Source organism: Microcaecilia unicolor, chromosome 4 (assembly GCF_901765095.1).
Source record: "Microcaecilia unicolor chromosome 4, aMicUni1.1, whole genome shotgun sequence".
Classification (NCBI taxonomy): Eukaryota; Metazoa; Chordata; class Amphibia; order Gymnophiona; family Siphonopidae; genus Microcaecilia; species Microcaecilia unicolor.
The window spans coordinates 180,229,323-180,246,444 of record NC_044034.1 but is presented as its reverse complement, the minus strand read 5'-3'; the positions used below and the strand labels follow the sequence as shown (position 1 = coordinate 180,246,444).

The window sequence follows — 17,122 nt, the reverse complement described above, 5'->3', positions numbered from 1 at the left end:
CCATGTGTTTAGCCGAAGCTCTGACAATATCATAAAGGGCGTCAGCAAGAAAGGACAAGGCCGACTCCATCCACGGAGCCACATCTGAAAAGGGCTCTGCTCCATCACCGGGCTGTTCCACTGCCTGTTGCACCAAGCCAGGCAGGCTCTAGCAGCATAAAAACTGCATGCAGACGCCCGAATAGTGAGACTTGCAATTTCAAATGACCGTTTAAATGCTGATTCCAGTCTACGGTCTTGAATATCCTTCAGGGCAACACCTCCTTCAACAGGGAGGGTAGTTCTCTTTGTCACAGCTGTGACTAGGGCATCCACTTTAGGCATAGCAAAGCGAGCCATATGCTCCTCACTCAGAGGGTATAATTGCCCCATAGCCCTGGAAACTTTCAAAGGTCCCTCGGGGTCAGCCCATTGAGCCTAAATAAGCTCTTGGATGGAGTCATGCAAAGGAAAGGTTCGAGCAGGCTTTTTGGTACTAGCCATCCTAGGATTCACAGAGGAGGCTGTGCCACTGGCAGGGTCCTCAATAGAGAGGGCCTGCAGGGCATCAGAAATAAGCGCTGGCAGCTCATCACGGTGGAAAATCCTCACCGCGGAGGGATCGTCCAGATCCTGAGTCACTTCTGCACCAGACTCTGGCTCCTCAGACAATGAAGGCCTGCCAGAGTCCTCCGAATCCTCGCAGCCCGACCAGGGGGGGGGAATGGAGGTGCAGCACTCTCTGAAGGGGAAAGAGCCCTTCTGCGCTTCATATTCTGCCAATTATCAGGGAATAACGCCTCAGAGGGCATACCCAGGCTAGAATCCACCGGGGGGGCATTAGAAGAGGCCCATGCCGGGCTTTGTGGGAGAGCTCTTTTAAGCATGTATGCTTTATGCATTAATAAGACAAAATCAGGGGAGAAAAACTCACCCTGGGCACCCGGATCTCTGCCGGGGCTAGTAGCTCCCATATCAGCCTCACTCCGAGGCCTCCCCCGGGCTCAGGACTCTCCATCTCAGCGGAGGTCGCGCCATGTGGCAAATTCAAAATGGCGCCCGCTGCCAGCTCACAGCGCGAAGAATCGTCGCTCGCCATGCTCGGGCCAGCTCTAACGTCTGTACAGCACGATTTACAGAGCCCCGCTGCTGATCTGCGCTTGCCACACTTGGAACAGCGCTTTACTGTCTCCGCAGCCATCGCCGAAAACGGCGGTAAAATTCAAAATGGCGGTTCGCGCCAAAATCGCCCCGATCGCGGGCCCACCCCGGAGGAGTCAGAAAACACTCTTACCTCACTGGACCAAGTATCACAGCTCCGGTCCCACAGAAAAAGGCAAGGAAAAAACCTCTGTTCCAGCGTCTAAGCGCCAAAGCGCGACACAACTTTTTTTTTTTTTAACACTGTGAGGAAAGCAGAGGTAAATAGAACTCTGGAGGCTCAGGTGAGTGGGAAAGGCAGGGAAAGGGCGAACCTATGTGCCTGCATCCACTGTTGGTGGGGAAGGACAGGGAAAGCTAAGCAATGGGTCCACATCCACGGAGGTATGGGTAAGGCAGGGAAAGGGCGAACCTATGTGCCTTTAAAGTGAAGCTGCTATAGCCTCCAACACCCCTGCTAACAACTGGCAAAAGCACAGGAGCAACCTCCAGGCAGATTTTAGATGGAGCTCGAAGAAGCTGCAGCCACTCTGCTAGGGGAGATAGAGAATACTGAAGAGAGGCAGTGGAGCAAGCTGAAGCTGCTATAGCCTCCAACACCCCTGCTAACAACTGGCAAAAGCACAGGAGCAACCTCCAGGCAGATTTTAGATGGAGCTCAAAGAAGCTGCAGCCACTCTGCTAGGGGAGATAGAGAATACTGAAGAGAGGCAGAGGAGCAAGCTGGTATGAGGCACTGAAAAAAGTGTGCTCTCTATCTCCCTCTGCTGGTTGATGGACACAACCCATCTGTAATGGCTGCATCTGCTTGATGACAAGGAATTCAGCTTTTTTTTATTCTGTCCCCACACTTTGAAGTCTGCTTCCATTACATTTAAGGAGTGAGTCAAACCTTTCAAAATTTAAAAAGAGAACATATTTAAAAATATGTTAAGGCATATTTTTTTTACCTCAAATTCTCAGTCACTTGATTGGTTTTGGAGGAAATGTAATTGACTTTTTATCTTGTCTTGATATTGACCTTGTTCACTGTATTTTATTTTTCATTTTAATTTGTTATTTTAGGGAATGTAGACTATATTATTTTTGTTTTAATTGGGGTTTAATTTATTTTTGATTGTTAAGACTGAAGCAGCATTGTAAACTGCCTTGACTCTGTATGTAGAAAGAGTATATAAATAAAGTGAAGTGTTTACATGTCAGCATTTTCTGGACTAGGAGAAAAAACATCTTGAAATCTATAGTACATCTATTCTAGTAGGTGCCAATAAATTCTAGCTTACAAACATTACAAAACTAAATACAATGACAATTTAGGGCTCCTTTTACAAAGCCACACTAGCGATTCTGGCACAACAAATGCAGCAAGGCCCATTCAGTTCCTATGGGCTTTGTCATGTTTGCCACATGGGAATCACTAACACGGCTTTGTAAAAAGAGCTCTTAGTTACATATTGTAAGAAAGAGATACTATCAATTGGTGACAAACCCAAATTTGACTCATATCTTATTTAGGCAAAATCAAAAGAGATCTATAAGATCACTCTTAACAAAGAAAAGGTACTACATACAATCTTGAAAGTATCACCTAGCCTAACATTTTTACAGAAACATAGAATATAACAGCAAATAAGGACCTGAAGTTTTATCTATTCTGCAAAACTTTATTACTACTGCAAAGCCATTGCCTCAGCTGTTCTCCTAATTATTGTATTCAACCTTTTTTTTCTGCTCTTATTGGAAGGTTTTACATTTTTTTCCGGCAAAGTCCCTTTACATGCATATTTTAATATTTGTTGAGTAACACTCCAGTAGATAAATTAGAGGTTTTCAAAATATAAATTTGAGGAGTTTTCAAAAGATAATTTTTTTAGGAATAAAATACAGTAGAGCACCTAATAACTGGACTAACTGGGACCAATGTTTTTCTAGATAATGGATGTTCTGGATAACAGGAGTTTTCTGATAAAAGAATTACAGACAATGCCACATATAAAGCTAATCAATTATTGGTTGTTTTACAGAACTGAAGTCATGATTGTTTTGAATAATGGCAATTTTCAGATTAAGGAACTCAGCAACAGGAGAACACCTCTCTGATTAGGGGTGCCAAAAACAGCAAACTCTGGGGGTCTTTTACTAAAGGTTAGCTTAACTGCAGCAGGGCCCATAGGAATAAAATAGGCCCTGCTGCAGATAACTTAAGCTGATCTTTAGTAAAAGACCCCTCCTCTATTCCTGACTCCCATGCTTCTTAGTTGCTAATGCTAAGTAGGGAAAAACGTTGGATGGGCAATCACCTTGGTAGCCCACATCTTGTCTTGACTGTAGTAACAAAGACAAAACAAATACCTTTTTAAGTTCACTTATTTTACCTTCCAACTGAATTCTTAAGTCTTTTTAAAGCTAGTATTGTTTTAAAACATTTGAATATTGCCTGGTGGAAAGAATAATTATTTCACATTTTAATAGCTCTTCCCTCCCCCCCCCCCCCCCCCCCCCAATATTCAGAGTGATTTAAGTGGGCAGTACAAGCTCTGGGCCGCTAAAACTGCTCTGAGTGTTTCTTTTAGAAAGCCACGCTAGCGATTCCCGTGTGGCAAATGAGAGAAAACCCATAGGAATTAAATGGGCTTCCTCTCATTTGCCGCACCGAGAATCGGTAGTACGTCTTTGTAAAAGAGGCTCTGAATCAACTAACTAATGATATTCAGTGGCACTAAACCAGGCAGTGTTGCTGAACATTGTCTCTAACTGCCCATGTCAAAGGTAGGCAGATTAGGAGTGGTTCAAGGGTTAACACTGGGGAGAAGCTAACAGTTATGCAGGTGCTGGAACTCACATAGCTAGTTGGCTAAGTTAAGACAGCGCAAAAGCTGTCCTACCTAACTTTGGCTGGCCTAGCTATGTGGGTCCCAGCACTGAATATCTGCTGAGATCTGCTTAACTATTTTTTTAGCTCCCTGGTCCCCTAAAAAAAGTCCCCCCTCTTTCTTCTGGTCCCCCCCCCAGCCCGCAAGACACAAATCCCCTCCCACCCTCCCCCAAAATGATCCCCAACACCCCCCCATCTTGGTAGGCCCCCCAGACCTACTTGATATCCCTGGTGGTCCGGTGGGCTTTGCTCCTGCCCCCATCAACCCCATTGGAGCACTAGGGATATCAGGTAGGACCAGGGGGCCTACCGAGATGGGGGATGAGAGGGTGTTTGTAAATCATGGGCTGAGGGGGAGGGGAAGAGAAGAGAGGGGCATTTCAGGGGATCAGGAAGATTTTTACAAATTGTTATGCGGGTCCTGGCCAATATTCAGCTAGAGACCGCATAACTGTCTTATGCAGGCGCCAACTGAATACTGGCTCAGACCCGCATAAACTCTGGTGATAAGGGCCCTTTCAGTTAGCCCCGGATATTCAGTGTCAGTGACCAGCCATGGCCTGGCACTGAATACTGGGGGCTAATCTAGTCGGCAATGGTAAGTATTTAAAAAACAAACACTGGCTGCTGCTTGCTGAATATCGGCTGAAGTTTTTGTTTTTTTTATCAGTTCTATGTGTTCTTGGACATATTACCACCCTGACACACACCCACTCTTTTCTTACAATGGAAAAATAAAACCATGTTCAGGTCTTTCAAGAACTTAGTCTTTGAACTGTATTAACCAGTCTATTTCTTTGTGAAAGCTATTCTTAAGATATGACCGTTGTTCTTACCCATGTAAATAGGAGTCCCACAGGTAGCCTGCAGCATACTTTCACTGCCAACACCACCCTTCTTCACTGCTAAACCAAAATCAGTTACCTAGAGGAAACACAACAATATAAAACTTCCCATACATATATCAAGCTCCACTCATTTATTCTAACACAATAGCTACTTACATAGATATGGTGGACATGCTTAGTTAAAACATATGAGACATACGTGATGTTTTATATATCTAGGGTGTAATTTTATAACAAGGCACCTAGGCAAAAAAATCCAAAAAGGCACCTAACAGACACTTCTGGGTGTTTATAAAATGTAACCATGTCAGGAAAAAGGTTACTAAAGTCACCAGAAACAAAAACTGAAGTTTTAATGAATTCTGTTACAGCAAACAATTTGTAATACAACAGTCCAAACCCCATCCTTTTACAGTGGTGGAAATAAGTATTTGATCCCTTGCTGATTTTGTAAGTTTGCCCACTGACAAAGACATGAGCAGCCCATAATTGAAGGGTAGGTTATTGGTAACAGTGAGAGATAGCACATCACAAATTAAATCCGGAAAATCACATTGTGGAAAGTATATGAATTTATTTGCATTCTGCAGAGGGAAATAAGTATTTAATCCCTCTGGCAAACAAGACCTAATACTTGGTGGCAAAACCCTTGTTGGCAAGCACAGCGGTCAGACGTCTTCTGTAGTTGATGATGAGGTTTGCACACATGTCAGGAGGAATTTTGGTCCACTCCTCTTTGCAGATCATCTCTAAATCATTAAGAGTTCTGGGCTGTCGCTTGGCAACTCGCAGCTTCAGCTCCCTCCATAAGTTTTCAATGGGATTAAGGTCTGGTGACTGGCTAGGCCACTCCATGACCCTAATGTGCTTCTTCCTGAGCCACTCCTTTGTTGCCTTGGCTGTATGTTTTGGGTCATTGTCGTGCTGGAAGACCCAGCCACGACCCATTTTTAAGGCCCTGGCGGAGGGAAGGAGGTTGTCACTCAGAATTGTACGGTACATGGCCCCATCCATTCTCCCATTGATGCGGTGAAGTAGTCCTGTGCCCTTAGCAGAGAAACACCCCCAAAACATAACATTTCCACCTCCATGCTTGACAGTGGGGACGGTGTTCTTTGGGTCATAGGCAGCATTTCTCTTCCTCCAAACACGGCGAGTTGAGTTCATGCCAAAGAGCTCAATTTTTGTCTCATCTGACCACAGCACCTTCTCCCAATCACTCTCGGCATCATCCAGGTGTTCACTGGCAAACTTCAGACGGGCCGTCACATGTGCCTTCCGGAGCAGGGGGACCTTGCGGGCACTGCAGGATTGCAATCCGTTATGTCGTAATGTGTTACCAATGGTTTTTGTGGTGACAGTGGTCCCAGCTGCCTTGAGATCATTGACAAGTTCCCCCCTTGTAGTTGTAGGCTGATTTCTAACCTTCCTCATGATCAAGGATACCTCACGAGGTGAGATTTTGCGTGGAGCCCCAGATCTTTGTCGATTGACAGTCATTTTGTACTTCTTCCATTTTCTTACTATGGCACCAACAGTTGTCTCCTTCTCGCCCAGCGTCTTACTGATGGTTTTGTAGCCCATTCCAGCCTTGTGCAGGTGTATGATCTTGTCCCTGACATCCTTAGACAGCTCCTTGCTCTTGGCCATTTTGTAGAGGTTAGAGTCTGACTGATTCACTGAGTCTGTGGACAGGTGTCTTTCATACAGGTGACCATTGCCGACAGCTGTCTGTCATGCAGGTAACGAGTTGATTTGGAGCATCTACCTGGTCTGTAGGGGCCAGATCTCTTACTGGTTGGTGGGGGATCAAATACTTATTTCCCTCTGCAGAATGCAAATAAATTCATATACTTTCCACAATGTGATTTTCCGGATTTAATTTGTGATGTGCTATCTCTCACTGTTACCAATAACCTACCCTTCAATTATGGGCTGCTCATGTCTTTGTCAGTGGGCAAACTTACAAAATCAGCAAGGGATCAAATACTTATTTCCACCACTGTATGTGAAAAAATAAAAAAGTTACAGAACTTCAAACATGTAACTTTTACAGACTGCTTATGGACCCATGACATGAAAAATCAGCCATTCTTGACATTTTGGATCCACTACTTTAATCATCTTTTCCCAAAGACAGGAACAAATAGGCATTCAGAACCAGCCCCAATAGTGCATAAATTCACAAGCACAGATTTACACCTGATCTGAAGATGGTTTGAATGTGTGCATGTACGTTATGTGTGTAACCATATATTTTATAAAATAAATGCATATATTACATCTCCACATCTGCTGAAACTATGCCCTCTGGAAATACCTATGCACAGTGGGCTGGATTCAGTAAATGGTGCTCAAAACTTGGCGCCAAAAAAAAAATCAGTGTTCAATGGTATTCTATAATGGGTGTTCTGGGATTGGAGCCCTACAGTGCATAGCACTGGGATTCATGCCCAACTTTTACACCAACAAACCTGGTGTAAATTTTGACGCGTAAGTTAGGTGCAGATCCCTGGTACTCAGTAATGCCAAGCGCATCTTTAGTGAACATCCTCCCATCTCCCATGTTCCTCCTATGGACATGCTCCCTTTTGACTTGCGCACTAAGATTTACATGTGGATCTTTATGGAACAGCACCTAGCAAGATTCGCAAGAAAATCCAAATTGTTGCCCATTAACATCAATAATTGATAGCGCCAACTGGCTCATTACCCAATTTACCCTCCCCCCCTTTTACAAAGTTGTGCTAGCAGCTGCTGGTATAGTAGTGCCGGCACAACCCATTCACTTTGAATGGGCTGTGTTGGCATTCCTGTGCAGCTTTGTAAAATGGGAGGGGGGAGTCTACTTCCACATGCATCTCACAATAGCGCACAATTTTGCACGTAAATTTGCATGCCATTTATAGAATCAGGCCGAATATGTGTAAAAAGATGTGTGATCTTTTGGCATATATATACAGCCATACAATTTTATAAAAGGCCTTTTTTGCTTATACAAGTGCTTTACCTGTGATAAAGCCTTTAGACAAACTACCCCAAACAGTAAAGCATATGTTATTATATTATAAATCAGGTTTATTTATTTATTTGTTACATTTGTACCCCACATTTTCCCACCTATTTGCAGGCTCAATGTGGCTTATATGGTACTGTAACGGCGATCGCCAACTCCGGTAGAGAACAAATACAAAATGATGTTATAGTCGGATAAGGTTCATATGTTACAATCGCATTGGGAATCGCAGAGAAAGCGTAGATACTTACCTGTAGCAGGTATTATCCTAGGACAGTAGGTTGATTGTTCTCATGATTGGGCCGACAACCGCAGCGGCCCAGGAGACCGGCAAAAAATTTTGCAAGCAAAATAAGAATCTTCGAGAACGCTCCGGAGCGCAGGCAGAGCGCACTGTGCATGCACGAATGGCTTCCTCCCCGCCGCAGTTTAGTAAAAAGCAAATTAGAGAACTAGAACTCCAAATGGGAGGAGGGTGGGTTTGTGAGAACAATCAGCCTGCTGTCCTCGGAGAATACCTGCTACAAGTAAGTATCTTCGCTTTCTCCGAGGACAAGCAAGCTGCTTGTTCTCACGATTGGGGTATCCCTAGCACCCAGGGTCACTCAAAACAATGAACATTGGTCAATTGGGACTCGCAACGGCGAGAACAGAACATAGATTGACCTGAAAAGAAACACAACTACATGAGAATGCAGCCTGGAACAAAAGATTCTGTAGCACCGACTGCCCGAACCGACTGTCGCGTCGGGTATCTTGCTGAAGGCAGTAGTGAGATGTGAATGTGTGGACTGATGACTACGTTGCAGCCTTGCAATTCTCTTCAATAGAAGCTGACTTCAAGTGAGCAACTGATGCAGCCATGGCTCTGACATTATGAGCCGTGACATGGCCCTCTAGAGTCAGCCCAGCTTGGGCATAAGTAAAGGAAATTCAATTCGCTAGCCAATTAGAGTTTGTGCATTTTCCGATGGCGACTTCCCTCCTGTTGGGATTAAAAGAAACAAACAACTGTCTATAGGGCTTTGTCCGCTCCACGTAAAAGGCCAATGCACACTTACAGTCCAAGGTGTGCAACTTGTCTTCACCAGGGCGGGTATGTGAACGGGGAAAAAATGTTGGCAAAACAATTGACTAGTTCAGATGGAACTCCGACACCACCTTCGGCAAGAACTTAGGGTGAGTGCGGAGGACTACTCTGTTATGATGAAACTTGATATAAGGTGCATGCACTACCAGGGCTTGGAGCTCACTGACTCTACGAGCTGAAGTAACAGCCACCAAGAAAATGACCTTCCAGGTCAAGTACTTCAGATGGCAGGAATTCAGTGGCTCAAAAGGAGCTCTCATCAGCTGGGTGAGAACGACGTTGAGATCCCATGACATTGGTGGAGGTTTGACAGGGGGCTTTGACAAAAGCAACCCTCTCATGAATCGAACAACTAAAGGCTGTCCAGAGATAGGCTTACCTCCTACACGTTGATGATAAGCACTAATTGCACTAAGGTGAACCCTTACGGAGTTGGTCTTGAGACCAGACTCTGATAAGTGTAGAAGGTATTCAAGCAGGGTCCTTGTAGCACAAGAAAAAGGATCTAGGGCCTTGCTGTCACACCTTGCTGTCTCCTCCATTTGAAAGAATAACACTTTTTCATGGAATCTTTCCTGGAAGCAAGCAAGACTCGGGAGGCACCCTCTGGAAGAGCTAAAGAGGAAATTTCTAAGCTCTCAACATAAAGGCCGCGAGAGCCAGAGACTGGAGGTTGGGATGTAGAAGCGACCCCTCATTCTGGGTGATGAGGGTCCGAAAACACCCTTCACGGTTCTTCGGAGGACAACTCCAGAAGAAGAGGGAACCAGATCTGACAAGTCCAGAGTGAGCAACCAAGATGATTGTTCCACGGTCTTGCTTGAGTTTCAGCAAAGTCTTCCCTACTAGAGATATGGGAGGATATTGTCACGATTGTGGTCGTGACCCCTCTCAGACTCACCTTATTTCTGGCGGTCAGCTTCCGAGCTGGCTTCTGTTCTTTCTCAGTTAGCTCTGTCTCTGTCTCCGTGTGCTGGCTGCTTCCAGCATGGCTCTAATTGCTCCACTATACTGCACCTGTGTGTGTTTAGCCTCTCTGTGCTTCAGTATGCTTTCTGCCTGTGTCCTGTAGTTGTGACATCATCAGTCGGGCCTTGATAAGGAAGTGGTGTACTTGCATTAAGGGCCTTTGCATTGCCAAGGGTCGTCAGGTTAGTCGGTTTGCTGTTGCACGGTTTACCCAGCCTTGTTCTGTAGGCTCTTGCCCTTATGCTTTGTCTTGCTGTTGTCTGTGGGCTTCCAGTCCTTCTGTTTGTCTTGTTCGCTGTGTTTCTGTTTGTGGCTGCTTGGCAGCCTTCAGTCTTGGTTCTTTTCTGTTGCCTGTGTATGTGAATATCCTAAACCCCTGCTTCTGCCAAGCTTGTGTGAATATCCTAAACCTCTGCTTCTGCCAAGCTTGTGTGTATATCCTGAACCCTGCTCCTGCCAAGCTTGTGTGTATATATCCTAACCCCTGCTTCTGCCAAGCTTGTATGTATATCTTGAACCCTGCTCCTGCCAAACTTGTATGTATATCTTGAACCCTGCCTCTGCCAAGCTTGTATGTATATCCTGGACCCTGCTTCTGCCTAGCTTGTATGTATGTCCTGAACCCTGCTTCTGCCAAGCTTGTATGGACGCCCTGTCTGCCTAGTCTGTCTGTGAATCCTGATCCAGTCCAGCTCCATCCTGTAAGTCCTGCAGGCCGCCCGCACCCAGGGGCTCAACCTTTGGGGAACGGCGGTCAGCGCAGGTGAAACCCGGAGCTCCTCTAGTCCTGTTTGCCTCCTGTTATCCCAGTCCTGTGGTTCCAGCATTGTCTGCCTACAGCCGCATTTCCAATCCTGTCATTCTGGCCAAGTCCATTCCAGCTCCAGCCTCGCTTGTTTGCCTAGTCCAAGCTGTGGGTCTTGCCTGCCGCTGCCGCTTCTCGGCAGTGGTCCAAGGGCTCATGTTCTAGTGACTGTTTTGAACCTGAGATCGTGACAGAATGCAAAGGCCATGAGCTTGGCAAGATCACCCTACCAGCTGGGCTTCCAGCCTAGAACCGTTGCCCCTGTTGGCAATCCGGGTCACCACCCGGGTTTGGCTCCTGTTTCCCGTGTAAAGATCGGTTCCAGCTTCATTATTGTTCTTGATCCGTTCATGACACTTGATGAATATTGTGGGAAGCTTTTGTCTGCTCCAGCCTTGAAGAAGCGTCCTGAAGCTTCAGCAGAGAGAAAGCGTATCCGGCAGCTTGGGCTTATTGTAAACCCAGTTTCTGCTATTGACCCTTCATAAGTACATAAGTAACGCCACACTGGGAAAAGACCAAGGGTCCATCAAGCCCAGCATCCTGTCCACGACAGCGGCCAATCCAGGCCAAGGGCACCTGGCAAGCTTCCCAAACATACAAACATTCTATACATGTTATTCCCAGAATTGTGGATTTTTCCGAAGTCCATTTAGTAGCGGTTTATGGACTTCTCCTTTAGGAAACCATCTAACCCCCTTTTAAACTCTGCTAAGCTAACCGCCTTCACCACGTTCTCCGGCAACAAATTCCAGAGTTTAATTACGCGTTGGGTGAAGAAACATTTTCTCCGATTTGTTTTAAATTTACTACACTGTAGTTTAATCGCATGCCCCCTAGTCCTAATATTTTTGGAAAGCGTGAACAGACGCTTCACATCCACCTGTTCCACTCCACTCATTATTTTATATACCTCTATCATATCTCCCCTCAGCCGTCTCTTCTCCAAGCTGAAGAGCCCTAGCCACTTTAGCCTTTCCTCATAGGGAAGTTGTCCCATCCCCGCTATCATTTTAGTCGCCCTTCGCTGCACCTTTTCCAATTCCATTATATTTTTCTTGACATGCGGCGACCAGAACTGAACACAATATTCGAGGTGCAGTCGCACCATGGAGCGATACAAAGGCATTATAACATCCTCATTTTTGTTTTCCATTCCTTTCCTAATAATACCTAACATTCTATTTGCTTTCTTAGCCGCAGCAGCACACTGAGCAGAAGGTTTCAACGTATCATCAACGACGACACCTAACGTGGAACCTTGCATGACGTAGCTATAATTCGGGTTCCTCTTTCCCACATGCATCACTTTGCACTTGCTCACATTAAACGTCATCTGCCATTTAGACGCCCAGTCTCCCAGTCTTGTAAGGTCCTCTTGTAATTTTTCACAATCCTCCCGCGATTTAACCACTTTGAATAACTTTGTGTCATCAGCAAATTTAATTACCTCACTAGTTACTCCCATCTCTAGGTCATTTATAAATATGTTAAAAAGCAGCGGTCCCAGCACAGACCCCTGGGGAACCCCACTAACTACCCTTCTCCATTGAGAATACTGACCATTTAACCCTACTCGCTGTTTTCTATCTTTTAACCCTGAGAGTACTTCCCTGAGAGCATTATGCAAGGGGGCCGTTGCAACCTCAGCAGGCGGAGAAGGATAATCCAAGACCTCGAGCATCTCGGCCCTGGGCTCATTCACAACCTCCATAGGGAATGGAATCTCCTTAGACATTTTCCGAACAAAGGAGGAAAAAGAAAGACTCTCAGGTGGAGACAACCTTCTTTCAATTGGTGGAGTAGGATCAGAGGGAATCCCATAAGACTCTTCCTCTGAAAAGTATCTGGGATCTTCCTCCTCTTCCCACGAGCGCTCCTCATCGGTATCGGACAAAAGCTCCCTAAGAGCAGCCCGAGCCTGTCTTGACGCCGAGGATCGATGACCTTGTGGGGGGTGTTGAGAAGTCGACCCCTGCCTGGACTCCGGCGAAGCTTCCTCTACCGACGTCGAGGGGGAATCGACCCGGGTGGCAGCCAATGCCGATACCGCAAGTGGTACCGAGGACAGGGACCTCACCACAGGTGATGGCCCAGATGGCGCCTCCACAGTCGGTACAGAAGGCGTAAGCACCCCCGACACAGAGGCAGACTGGCAAAGCAACCCTTCCAGAAGCTCCGGAAGAAGGGCCCTGATGCGTTCATCGAGAGCTTCCATCGGAAAAAGGCTGGGGGGGCCGGTTCAGGAGTCGGTTGCAGAATCTGAGGGGGCTCGAGAGCCGGTACCAGGCTGCCAGATGACCGACGCATCGGCACTTCCTGTATGGAGGGTGAGCGGTTCTCCCGGCGCCGATGCTTGTAGGGTGCCGACTCTCTCGGCTCCCCGGAGCTCTCGGTACCGAAGGAGAACGATGACGGCGCTTCTTAGCCTTCGCTCGATGCCCGTCATCGAGACTCCTCGGTACCGATGAGGACGTGGAATCCTCACGCCTCCTCGGGGCCGGGTTCGACGAAGGTCGGTCCCGGGTGGCCTGCATAGCAGTAGGCCTCGAGATAGGTGGAGACCCACTCGATGCCTCGCTTCTCCCAGCACGATGCAGTCGTTCAGCAGCCATTACCTGTACTCTCGGTGTCGCTGCTTCCCTCGACGTCGACTTTGATGCCGCCGACCTCGGTACCGATGTCGATGCCAACGTCGAAGGACCGGACCGATCAGAAAAATGTTTCTCACGTTCAGCCTCCCGAGCCACTTGGGTCCATTTCTTCATCAAAAGACAGAGCTTGCAGGCAGCTGGCAGATGGTCGGGTCCAAGGCATTGGAGACACCACGCGTGGGGGTCGATACCCGAAATGGTCCGCTTTCAGCGAGAACAACGCTTGAAGCCGCTGGGAGTCCTCGATGACATGGATGGGAAAACAGCGGCAGCGAAATTAAATGACTCGATCGTGCCAAACAAAAAGGCACAAAAAAGGAAAAAATAACCCCACCGAGCAGCCTAAAGGGCGGCCACGACGGAAAAAATAAGAAAACTTAAAAAGGTGAAGAAAACCTAATAATTAAAGGAAAAAAGGGGGATTTAAAATTGTTTTTATTTTGAAGAGATCAAAAGTTTAAGAAGAAAAAGAAAAAAGAGGAAGCGGTAAACGCTTACCCGAGTCTCCTGAGCCAAAAAGAAAAACGGAGTCCAAGAAAAACGTCTATCTTCGATCGCGGATCAAAAGAACTGAAAAAAGGCACGGTCGCGTCACGGGCGGGAAGCCATTCGCGCATGCGCGGTGTGTTCGGCCCGCGCGACACAGTGTTCTAGAAGTCTCTCTCTTTTTGCTTGGCAAAATTTTTCCCGGTCTCCTGGGCCGTCGAGGACAACGACCCAGTTGTGAGTATAATACAGCCTGCTTGTCCTCAGAGAAAAATGGCTCCCGTATCCAGCTTTGCCCTGTCTTGTCTCCCTGCCCTCTCCCCCTCCCACTGGCTTACTCATTTTAGATGGTCTGGAGCTCGTGCGCCAATCTCTCCCTTCTCTCTTCACTGTGGCTGTAGCGGCAGAAAGCAGAAGAGAGGTGCAGGGATGTTCCCCTCTGTGTGCTGCCACTGGCTCTGCCAGACCCAGAAACAGGAAGTTACACACTGTTTCTGAGTCCAGCAGAGTCAACAGCAGCACACACAGGTGAACGTTCCTGCGCCTGTCTTTGGCTTGCTGTATGGTGAAGAGAGAAGCAGGGGATCGGTGTACGAGCTCCACACCATCTAAAATGAGAAAGCCAGTGGGAGGGGGAGAGGACATGGAGACAAGATGGGGTGAAGCTGGAATCGGGGTATGGGGAGACAGAGGAATGTGTTAACTGCGTTCAAATTTTTAACGCTAGTTAAGCATTTTGCGTGTTCACCGCGTTATTAACATTGAATGCACAGCCCTACTATCTATATGTTCCATCTTAGCTTACACCCTATGCTGTCTATTAAAATGTTTTATTCTGTATTGTGCTGGCATTATAATGTAGCATACTATGCCATACTTTGTATTGTTGCTTGAATATTTTTACTGCTGCAATTGTCTATTGCTTATGTTTGACACAGAGGGGCATAATCGAACGGGAACGCCCATCTCCATGGGTGTCTATCTCCGAGAACGGGTACATGAAGGGGTGGGACAAACCGTATTTTCAAAAAATGGAAGTCCTTTTTTCTGATAATACGGTTTGTGCCAGCCAAATGCATCGGATTTGTGCGGATTTGAGCTGGGCGGTTTCGTTTTTCAGCGATAATGGAAACCAAAGACACCCAGCTCAAAAACGACCAAATCCAAGGCATTGGGTTGTGGGAGGGACCAGGATTCGTAGTGCACTGGTCCCCCTGACATGCCAGGACACCAACCGGGCACCCTAGGGGGCACTTGTAACAATTAAAAAAACAAAGCAAACTACCTCTGAAGTCCATAGCTCCCTTCCCTTGGGTGCTGAGCCCCACAAATCCCCCCCAAAACCCACTCCCTACAACTCTACACCATTACCATAGCACTTATGGCTGAAGGGGGGCATCTAGGTGTGGGTACAGTGGGTTTTGGGGGCGGTTTGGAGGGCTCCCATTTCCACAAGTATAACAGGAGGGGGGGGGGGGATGGGCCTGGGTCCACCTGCCTGAAGTCCACTGCACCCACTAACAACTGCTCCAGGGACCTGCATACTGCTGTGATGGAGCTGGGTATGACATTTTTTTTAGTTCCAATATTTTTATTGTGTTTTATAAATGATAACAAATAGCTAAAATAAAGCAATTAGCCAGCTTAACAAGTTAACAGTAACAAGCATCAGCATACATGTTCAAGTTAGGGCAAGTCCGGGATTATTTCGATAACAGATCATAATCATAAGTCACAGGAGTAATACATAATTTCAATTCTGACAAAGCGAATGCTACATACCTGTAGAAGGTATTCTCCGAGGACAGCAGGCTGATTGTTCTCACTGATGGGTGACGTCCACGGCAGCCCCTCCAATCGGAACACTTCCTAGCAAAGTCCTTTGCTAGTCCTCGCACGCCGATGCGCACCGCGCATGCGCGGCCGTCTTCCCGCCCGAACCGGCTCGTGCCGGCCAGTCTCATATGTAGCAAGACAAAGAGAAGGGAAGACACAACTCCAAAGGGGAGGCGGGCGGGTTTGTGAGAACAATCAGCCTGCTTGTCCTCGGAGAAAGCGAATGCTACATACCTGTAGAAGGTATTCTCCGAGGACAGCAGGCTGATTGTTCTCACTGATGGGGTATCCCTAGCCCCCAGGCTCACTCAAAACAACAAACATGGTCAATTGGGCCTCGCAACGGCGAGGACAAAACTGAGATTGACCTAAAAAATTTACCAACTAACTGAGAGTGCAGCCTGGAACAGAACAAATATGGGCCTAGGGGGGTGGAGTTGGATTCTAAACCCCAAACAGATTCTGAAGCACTGACTGCCCGAACCGACTGTCGCGTCGGGTATCCTGCTGCAGGCAGTAATGAGATATGAATGTGTGGACAGATGACCACGTCGCAGCTTTGCAAATCTCTTCAATAGTGGCTGACTTCAAGTGGGCTACCGACGCTGCCATGGCTCTAACATTATGAGCCGTGACATGACCCTCAAGAACCAGCCCAGCCTGGGCGTAAGTGAAGGAAATGCAATCTGCTAGCCAATTGGATATGGTGCGTTTCCCTACAGCCACTCCTCTCCTGTTGGGATCAAAAGAAACAAACAATTGGGCGGACTGTCTGTTGGGCTGTGTCCGCTCCAGATAGAAGGCCAATGCTCTCTTGCAGTCCAATGTGTGCAGCTGACGTTCAGCAGGGCAGGAATGAGGACGGGGAAAGAATGTTGGCAAGACAATTGACTGGTTCAGATGGAACTCCGACACAACCTTTGGCAAGAACTTAGGGTGAGTGCGGAGGACTACTCTGTTATGATGAAATTTGGTGTAAGGGGCCTGGGCTACCAGGGCCTGAAGCTCACTGACTCTACGAGCTGAAGTAACTGCCACCAAGAAAATGACCTTCCAGGTCAAGTACTTCAGATGGCAGGAATCCAGTGGCTCAAAAGGAGGTTTCATCAGCTGGGTGAGAACAACATTGAGATCTCATGACACTGTAGGAGGCTTGACAGGGGGCTTTGACAAAAGCAAACCTCTCATGAAGCGAACAACTAAAGGCTGTCCTGAGATCGGCTTACCTTCCACACGGTAATGGTATGCACTGATTGCACTAAGGTGAACCCTTACAGAGTTGGTCTTGAGACCAGACTCAGACAAGTGCAGAAGGTATTCAAGCAGGGTCTGTGTAGGACAAGAGCGAGGATCTAGGGCCTTGCTGTCACACCAGACGGCAAACCTCCTCCATAAAAAGAAGT

The 17,122-nt window shown here is 47.0% G+C and overlaps 1 protein-coding gene across 6 annotated transcripts in view; it reads right to left on the bottom strand.

Moving 5' to 3' along the window:
• STK33 (serine/threonine kinase 33) overlaps positions 1–17,122 on the bottom strand; it is a 430,311-nt gene that overhangs the window by 149,639 nt on the left and 263,550 nt on the right. For all 6 annotated transcript variants that reach the window (XM_030201030.1, XM_030201029.1, XM_030201032.1 and 3 more), the window contains one exon: positions 4,852–4,939. In XM_030201030.1, the coding sequence (XP_030056890.1) occupies positions 4,852–4,939 (88 nt within the window). The remainder of the gene's footprint in view (positions 1–4,851; positions 4,940–17,122) is intronic.